At 44.1% G+C, this 10,000-nt stretch overlaps 1 protein-coding gene and 1 long non-coding RNA gene across 2 annotated transcripts in view; one reads left to right on the plus strand and one right to left on the minus strand.

The window, feature by feature from the left end:
• LOC143730842 (solute carrier family 12 member 9) overlaps positions 1-8,520 on the plus strand; it is a 58,917-nt gene extending 50,397 nt beyond the window's left edge. Inside the window, exons 10-13 of the mRNA XM_077221402.1 lie at positions 3,273-3,465; positions 3,891-4,065; positions 6,075-6,221; positions 6,633-8,520. Coding sequence (XP_077077517.1) covers positions 3,273-3,465; positions 3,891-4,065; positions 6,075-6,221; positions 6,633-7,543 — 1,426 coding nt within the window. The 3' untranslated portion in view covers positions 7,544-8,520. The remainder of the gene's footprint in view (positions 1-3,272; positions 3,466-3,890; positions 4,066-6,074; positions 6,222-6,632) is intronic.
• The window catches only part of LOC143730857 (uncharacterized), a 160,113-nt gene that overhangs the window by 145,807 nt on the left and 4,306 nt on the right, over positions 1-10,000 (minus strand). The gene's annotated exons all lie outside the window — the stretch shown is intronic.

The raw sequence follows: 10,000 nt of genomic DNA on the forward strand, positions 1-10,000 counted from the left end.
TTCAGTTACACAAAATATTTCTGTATATTTTATTAAGTAGCTTAATTCAATATTTAGAAATATTGTTTTTTTTTAGACTCAAATTAAATAAGACGAATTCATAGATATTGTTTTTTAAACTTAGTGTGTGTGTGTGTGTGTGTGTGTGTGTGTGTGTGTGTGTGTGTGAGTGAGTTGAGTAAGTACGTGTGTGTGTGTGTGAGTGAGTACGTGTGAGAGTGTGTGTGTGTGTCTGTAAGTGTATGTGTGTGTGTCGCACGGATCATTTTGGCAGCGGGAAGTTTGCTTTTTGCTGACATGAGCAGGGTGACATCACTGAGTGCAGATCCGCTGGCTTTTAACATAATTACTGCTCAGAGCGACACTGGAGAGAGAGAGAGAGAGAGAGAGAGAGAGAGAGATATCGAGGGAGAGAGAGAGAGAGAGAGAGACATATAGAGAGAGAGAGACATATATATATATATATCGAGAGAGAGATATTTATATATATATATATATAGAGAGAGAGAGAGAGACAGAAATAGAAAGAGAGAGAGAGAGAGAAAGAGTGAGAGAGAGAAACAGGGCGAAACCGACGCCAGTGAAGTGGCAGATAAATGAAAAGAAAATAGGAATTGAAAGTGGGAGTGTGAAAGAGACTTAGGGGGAAATGTGTGTGTGTGTGTGTGTGTGTGTGTGTGTGTGTGTGTGTGTGTGTGTGTGTGTGTGTGTGTGTGTGTGTGTGTGTGTGTGTGTGTGTGTGTGTGTGTGTGTGTGTGTGTGTGTGTGTGTGTGTGTGTGAGAGAGAGAGAGAGAGAGAGAAAAACACAATTACAATAGTCAAGTCTAGATGTAAGGAAAGCATGAGCTAGTTTCTCAGTGTCAGAAGGAGAGAACGTCACGCACTCTGAGGTGTTTCTGAGGTGATCATATACGGTTTCAGTGACATTGCTAATGTTTTTTAAAACTGAGTTCACTGTCAACCCATGATTCCTAAGTTCCTGACCTGATTACTGGCTCTCAGTGATATAGAGTCAAGATGTGGAGCAATAGGCGTTCTCTCTGCACCATTACCGATAAGAAGTACCTCCGTCTTATCTATTTACCTGTTGAAAGTTCTGTGGAAACTGAACTGTGTGCATCTGGTGTTATTTATCAGGTGCATGTCATATTTATACTGGTGAAAGGAAATATTGTGCTCATGTTAAGTTGAATAATAGAGGACCCAACACTGAGCCCTGAGGAACACCACAGGATATGAAGCTTTCCTGTAGCTCAAACAGTAGAGAGATGGCGCTTCCAACGGCAATGTCTTGGGTTCGATTCCCAGGGAAAGCAAGAATGTAAATGTGTACCTTGAAATGCAACGTGAGTCGCTTTGGATAAAAGCGTCTGCCAAATGCATACATGTAAATATGATGTAACGCATGGAGGAGTCCCTGCCACCTGAAGTGGTCTAAGACAGGACCAGATACACGACCCGGTTCTGCAGTCCGTCAAGCATAATCTCATGATCAAAGAATTAATAAAATAGTCTTCATGTTCTTTATACAAAAGCTATAATTATGTATTTCTTTTGATTTCGAAGTGAAATGTTACCTAGACTTGTTTTTGCATGAATCCCTTCTGTTGTTTGGATGCATACATTGATTTAGCACTGACCACACACACACACACACACACACCCACTGACCACACACACACACACACTCACTCATAACCACACACACTCACTCACACACACTCTCTCTGAACTCAATAAAAGCGATCAAACACTCACACTCTCTCTCACACACACACACACACACACACACACTACCCTCTCCGCAAGATGAAAATCCATTAAAGACAAACTCGTAATTGCCGTTATAATGACTCTCTCAGAAACACACATTTAAACCCACGCACACACTCTCAACGGTCCAAACACACAGAAATGCTCATTGTTATTTACACACACGGCTGACCTTTGACCCGTTTCCTCCTCGAGCTACATCTCTAAACGACTCGAGCTGCTAATGAAGCTGAACCGTGAAAAGACAGAGACAAGAGGTGCTTTTAGAGACGTCAGAACGTGTGTGTGTGTGTGTGTGTTGTGATTACTGATCAAACACACACTGCTGTTTGTTTGTGTGTCGCTCTCATATTTATGCAATAGAAGAAAAGAAAATGTCTGTCAATATTTAATCTGTAATATCTCTGTAACTAGATAATGACTCAGGAGGAGAGGACGGTGAAGTGTTGTTCGCATCCCTCTTTCTGCTCTGGTTGCAGAGTAATACGAGCATCTGTGAGAATGAGAGATTTGAAGATCTGCTTTACAGGCGTTTATTGAGTCATTTCAGCTGCGTGAGACCGTAATGTGCAAATATACATCAATACCAGTTCAGTTACGCTAATAAGTGTATTTCCCACATCTGTGACGCTCAAGCGCGGATTTCTTAATGTTGTACTCGTGTTCGACAGTCACACATCAGTCTGTATCCGATGAATATATATATATATATATATATATGGAGAGAGATTTGAATAACCGTGTTCCAATGCCTACTTTTGGATAATCCAGTGAATAAATCAAAATATATTTTTTCTTTTATTTTGTAATTTTATTACAAAATAAAATAATTATTCTGTTTAATTATTTATTTATTTCCTTCCTCCATTACTCACTTCCTTCATCCCTTCCTTCCTTCCTCCGTTACTTCATTCCTCCCCTCCTTCCTCCATTATTTCCTTCCTTCCTCCATTACTTCTTTCTTCCCATCCTTCCTTCATTACTTACTTCCTTCATCCATTACTTACTTCCTTCATTCCTCCCTCCCTTCCTCCATTACTTCCTTCCTTCCTCCATTACTTCCTTCTTTCCTCCCTTACTCCCTCTCTTCCTCATTGCTTCCTTCCTCCATTACTTCCTTCTTCCCTCCCTTCCTTTCTTCCTCATTACTTCCTCCATTACTTCCTTCCTCCTCTCCTTCCCTTCCTCCCCTCCTTCCTTCCTCCATTACTTTCTCCCTTCCTTTCTTCCTCCATTACTTCCTTTCTTCCTTCCTTCATAACTTCCTTCCTTCCTTCCTCCCTCCATTCCCCCCTTCCTCCATTACTTCCTCCTCCTTGTAAAATCATGTAAGTTGAGGTTTCTCCAGATATATACCAAACCAGTAGTTTTTTTAAAATGGCAGTTTATTCTGAAATGCTCCTAGTACCAGAAGTGGTGCAGAACTAGTGGTGAAACCACATGAACATCCAAACAGACTCTGATCCGCACCAAACCCTCTGTCTCTGTGTCTCTGCAGGCCGACGTTCAGGTATTTCACGTGGCACACGTGTGTTCTGGGGATCATCGGCTGCGCAGTGATGATGTTCCTGATCAACTCTATCTACGCGTCTGCCAGCATCGCCTTCATGCTGCTCCTGCTGCTCCTTATCCACTACCTGAGTCCCGTCAGCAGCTGGGGCTGCATCACCCAGGCACTCATCTTCCATCAGGTGTGTGTGAGAGAGAGAGAGAGAGAGAGAGAGTAACACTGCCTTCGCTAACTCACTTACTCAACCACTCACTCACACGCACACTCACTCAAAACTCACTCACTCACTCACTTACTCACACACACACACACACACACACACACTCACTCAAAACTCACTCACTCACTCACTTACTCACACACACACACACACACACACACACACACGCACACTCACTCAAAACTCACTCACTCACTCACTTACTCACACACACACACACACACACGCACACTCACTCAAAACTCACTCACTCACTCACTCACTCACTCAAACACACAAACACACCATATGTATATATATTTTTTAATTCTAGCTCTATATCAGTTTAGTTTCAGGAGATGGTAACCCTGTTAACCGGATTGGGGTGTGTGTGTGTATGTATGCAGGTGCGTAAATACCTGCTGATGCTGGATGTGCGTAAAGATCACGTCAAGTTCTGGAGGCCTCAGGTGCTGCTGATGCTGTCCAACCCCAGGTCCAGTGTGGGACTGATCACGTTCATCAACGACATCAAGAAGAGCGGCCTGTATGTGCTGGGACACGTGCAGCTCGGAGACCTGGGTCAGTCAATATGCCAAGTCAAGTCACCTTTATTTATACAGAGCTTTTTGCTGTACAGAGTGTTTCAAAGCAGCTTTACAGAGATAACAGGAAAATAATGCAACAAAGTTTGTGTCCAGAAGAAAATAGCGTCACAGTCCAGCTTAAGTAAGTTCAGTGATGCTTCATTTTTGTGGTAAAAAAATTAATTTATATATATATATATATATATATATATATATATAGCCGCTCTGGAGAAAACAGTGATGTCATCGTCCAGTTCAGTTCCGTATAATGCTGTCAATGCAGGAGATCAATAATACTGTTGAATATTAAATTAAATGTCCCCAACTAAGCAAGACAAAAGCCAAAGTCGACAGTGACAGAAACCGAAACTCCACCAGTGACAGAATGGAGGAAAAACCCTTGTGAGAACCCAGACTCAGTCAGGGGGCCAGTCCTCCTCTGGCCAACAAACCAACAGTGTATGATTAGGATTCAGGCAGCATTACCGGTCGGAGGTCAGATTGGATCAGAACATTCAGAATATTATCCAGTTCATCTGGTTGGAGATCGTAATCACGCCGATTTGGAGACTAGTTTATTGAGGATCAGTTTGTCATGATCTGGTTACAGCCCGGATCCGGCTGACTGCATCATGAGTTGTGGATGTGTTTAGGAGCTGGTTCTCAATCTGATCTGGATATGGCCCGGATCCGGCTGACCACATCATGCGTTGTTGTCGTGTCCAGGCGCAGGTCCACCATCTGATCTGGATATGGCCCGGATCCGTCTGACTACATCATCGTGTCTAGGCGCAGGTCCTCCAACTGATCTGGATACGGCCCGGATCCGACTGAATACATCATGCGTTGTGGTCGTGTCCAGGCGCAGGTCCACCATCTGATCTGGATATGGCCTGGATCCGGCTGACTACATCATCGTGTCTAGGCGCAGGTCCTCCATCTCATCTGGATACGGCCCGGATCCGGCTGACTACATCATGAGTTGTGGTCATGTCCAGGCGCAGGTCCTCCATCTGATCTGGATACGGCCCGGATCCGGCTGACTACATCATGCATTGTGGTCGTGTCCAGGCGCAAGTCCACCATCTGATCTGGATACGGCCCGGATCCGGCTGACTACATCATGTCTAGGCGCAGGTCCTCCATCTGATCTGGATACGCCCCGGATCCGGCTGACTGCATCATCGTGTCTAGGAGCAGGTTCTCCATCTGATCTGGATACAGCCCGGATCCAGCTGACTACATCATCGTGTCTAGGAGCAGGTTCTCCATCTGATCTGGATACGGCCCGGATCCGGCTAACTGCATCATCGTGTCTAGGCGCAGGTCCTCCATCTGATCTGGATACGGCCCGGATCCGGCTGACTACATCATCGTGTCTAGGAGCAGGTTCTCCATCTGATCTGGACACGGCCCGGATCCGGCTGACTACATCATCGTGTCTAGGGGCTGGTCCTCCATCTGATCTGGATACGGCCCGGATCCGGCTGACTACATCATCGTATCTAGGAGCAGGTTCTCCATCTGATCTGGATACGGTCCGGATTCGGCTGACTACATCATGAGTTGTGGGCGTGTCTAGGCGCAGGTCCTCCATCTGATCTGGATACGGCCCGGATCAGGCTGACTACATCATGAGTTGTGGTCGTTTGTAGGAGCAGGTCCTCCATCTGATCTGGATATGGCCCGGATCCGGCTGATTACATCATGAGTTGTGGTCGTTTCTAGGAGCAGGTCCTCCACCAGATAAGGATATGGCCAGATCCAGCTGATTACAGTAAACCTTGAAATGAACAGAAAGACTAATATTAGCGTATTACTGTTCCAGAGTTTAGGTGCTATGTTTAGGTGTTATGTTCCAGAGTTTATTTGTGTGTTGTGTGAGCTGTATGAACGATGACCTATGGCTGACAGCAGGAAACATGAATATTAAGCTGAAAATAACTTTTAATAATCTGCATGGAAGCAGTGACTCTCTCTCTCTCTCTCTCTCTCACTCTCCAGACGTCCTCCCGTCAGATCCGCTGCAGTCTCAGTATGACTCCTGGTTGTCTCTAGTGGATCATCTGAATATTAAAGCGTTTGTGAATCTCACACTGGCAGACTCTATCAGACACGGAGTTCAACACATGCTGTTCATCTCAGGCCTCGGTGAGCGACACACACACACACACATCAACACACACCAGAACCAGATTGCACACGCTGAGTTATCTTATATCACGGTAACAGCAGATATCACACTGGAGAAGTTTAGGGAAGATGTGTTTTATATAAAATGATAAAATATCATACATTGTTATATTTTTGTTTAAAAAAAAATATATGTACAGTATATATAAGTGCTGTCAAATCGATTAATCACATCTAACATAAAAGTTCAAAAAAAAGAAAAATGTGTGTGTGTGTATTTGTGTATATTTACTGTACACACACATATATTGACAAACTTTTATGTAAATGCTTTGACAGCACTAATATACATATATTCACATAGATATTTGTCTTTTTTATTAGTTTATTCATTTATTTATGTATTTGTATTTATTTTGTCCTGCACAGGTGGTATGAGACCCAACACTGTGGTTCTGGGTTTCTATGACGACAGTCTTCCTCAGGACCGACTCCTGGACTCCACCCTGTCTCTGAGTAACGACAGTTCCTCTCAGCTCGACGACCCAGAAGACCAGAACGACCCGCCCTTCCACTTCCCTCCCGTACGAGGGGGTGTGGTCGGGGGCGGAGCTGTGGGCGGGGGCGGGGCTGTGGGCGGGGCTTGGGCCGGGAAATCTCTAGGGCCTCAGGAGTACGTGTGCATAATCGCAGACGCGGTTAAGATGCTAAAGAATATCGCGTTAGCTCGATATTTCGATCAGTTCGATCGGACTCACGCTCTCCAAGGGCCCGTGTTCGTCGACGTTTGGCCCGTTAACCTCCTTCGACCCGACAGCGCCGCGTACGTCGACACGTGTTCGCTATTCCTGCTTCAGCTCGCATGCATTCTCAACATGACAAGGGCGTGGCAGAAAGCTAGGCTCCGCCTCTTTCTGTGCGTGGAGGCGGGGCGAAGCCTCAAGGGAACGGAGCAGAAACTCGGACACCTTCTGAAGGACCTTCGGATGAAGGCCGATATCTGTACGGTTCCCTGGGATTCCCAGGTCGCGCTTCACTGGCAGCGCCAGACGAGATCGGAAAAGACGGAAAAGGAAGAGCCGGAAGGCGACAACTTCTTCACGAATAGTTTCCAGAGCAACACCTCGCGAGTATCGGACGAGTATTTACAAGCTGTAAACAAGCTCATCCTGGATCAGCAGCTCCGCCCACCCGCCGTGCGCTTCCTGTATTTGCCCCGCCCACCCGCGGATACCAGTCGTTACCATGAATACCTGCGTCAGCTAGAGCTGCTTACGCGCGACCTGGGTCCGACCCTGCTTATACACGGGGTCACGCCTGTCATCACCACTGACCTTTGACTCTGGTACGATATCGCATTCCTGACGGTTCTGAAGATAATCCTGACGATAAAATTTAAAAACACTTATTTTCTTTTTTCTTGATTGTTTTGAGCACTTCATATGTTTTACTTCGGAAGAATGAGAAGATTCACACAAAGACGCTACGGATCACGAGAGAGATGTTCGCCTGATTTAACACTTTACCTTTGCACTACTTCTGTTCCTTCACTTTATCTTTCCTCGATTGTAAGTGGAGTTCCTGTAATTCCAGAATGTTGCTGCTTTGATTTCAGAACTTGTGACATTCGGGTGCTATTCCTACATATTTTTCCTGACTGGAATGATTAAGGAAGTGTTTAGCTACTCTAACAATATTTTTAGTTTTCCCGCCAAAACGACAAAGGTGGATGTAACAAGAGGAAATCCTGGAATTCCAGAATGTTGCCTCTCTAACCTGAAAACTCTACTGACATTCCGGTGCTTTTCCTCAATCTTTTTCCTTACGATGCACTGGAATGTTTTGGGATGTTTTTATCCACTCCAGAAAAATGTTGAATTTTCACAACAAACAGAGATTTGTGAGTGTATTTGTTTACTTGATGCAATAATAGATGTTTTTACGGCCAAGATGATCTGTTGCCTTCAGCAATGCACTGTGAGTTTTGAGCAGAATCACTGTTTTATTCACACAAAACCAAAGTGCTTCTGTGTTTCTGTCGTGTGTGTGTGTGTGTGTGTGTGTGTGTGTGTGTGTGTGTGTGTGTGTGTGTGTGTGTCTCAATGAAACGGCTCCACATGTGCCTTGAGTCAAAAAAAACACACACACATGACTAACAAAAACACGACAATATACCTCCAAACGCTTGTACGAAATCACACTCCATTTTGTGTTTGTATTGTTTTTAATATTAAATAATTTTAAGCACTGTAAAATTTAAGTATATAAAAATTGAAATTGTTTAATAATAGAATAAAAAGAAATAATGTTTGCTTAATATGTGTTGTTGATTTTGTTATGGTAGTTGTTTTGTGTTTTTTCCTTCATGGCGGATCTCCGTGTTTATTATTAATATATCGGCCGATATATTAAAGCTGTAAATAATGGATTATTTCCTTCCGCTGAGACACTTCAGATGTGCATTACTTGCAATGATGATTTTGAATTGAAATATGATTGAAATCACTTAAAAAATGGAAAGTAAAATTATTATGAGTATGTGTGTTTGGCACGTGGCTTTTAATGGTGATACTTTTGTTTTTGTAATCGGGCTCTAAAAAAGTATTAATAAATTTTGATTTAGATTTATCGGCCAATATATCTGTTATCGGCTTTCAAATATAAAGAAATATCGGTTATCGGTATTGGCCAAAATTTTCATATCTGTGCATCCCTAGTTTATTATATGAATAAATTCTCACAAACAAATGTCTGAGCTACAAATTTAGCAGAGAAATAATGTTGACTTTATTTAAGTTTGAGTGAATATCTGAACGAGGGGAACGGGGGGGTGGGGGGGGGGGGGGTGGAGATAAATTGGTTAGTTGAAGGACTCTTGCCTGAGATATATGAGGTCAAGTGAGTATTTGGACCATATCCAGTGTGTGTGTGGGTGGTGGGTGTGTGTGTGTGTGTGTGTGATGAAATAAAATGGGTTGGCATCATATCCTGCAGCAACGGTCAGGTCGTCTTCATTGCCATGACGATAGAAGCGGTTGTCATAGTGCTGTGATGCGCACACACACACACACACACACTTCCTTTCAGTTCATTCTGTCCATACACACAGCAGCTCATTGTGTGTGTCATCTCTCCCTCTCTCTCTCTGTAAGAGAGTGTGTCAGTGGTCATAATGAGCTGCAGTAATCTTCTGTAATTACCTGAGAGGAAACAACAAAAGTTCTGGCTATTTTGTTCTTTTGCTCAATTATTACAGTCTCTCTCTCTCTCTCTCTCTCTCTCTCTCTCTCTCTCTCTCTCTCTCTCTATCTCCCTCTCTCTCTCTCACTCACTCACTCACTCTCACTCTCTCTCTCTTTCTCTTTCACTTACTCACTCACTCTCTCTCTCTCACACACTCTCTCTCTCACACACTCTCTCATTCACTCACTCACTCACTCTCACTCTCTCTCTCACACACTCTCTCTCTCACTCTCACTCACTCACTCTCTCTCTCTCTCTCACTTACTCACTCTCTCTCTCTCTCTCACACACTCTCTCTCTCACTCACTCACTCACTCTCACTCTCTCTCTCTCTCTCTCTCACACACTCTCTCTCTCACTCACTCACTCTCTCTCTCTCACTCACTCACTCACTCTCTCTCTCTCTCTCTCTCTCTCTCTCTCTCACACACTCTCTCTCTCACTCACTCACTCACTCTCACTCTCTCTCTCACACACTCACTCACTCACTCTCTCTCTCTCTCTCTCTCTCTCTCACACACTCTCTCTCTCACTCACTCACTCACTCACTCACT

This window comes from Siphateles boraxobius, unplaced genomic scaffold (assembly GCF_051911475.1).
Source record: "Siphateles boraxobius isolate OS27281-9 unplaced genomic scaffold, OSU_SipBor_1 82, whole genome shotgun sequence".
In the NCBI taxonomy this organism is placed as follows: domain Eukaryota; kingdom Metazoa; phylum Chordata; class Actinopteri; order Cypriniformes; family Leuciscidae; genus Siphateles; species Siphateles boraxobius.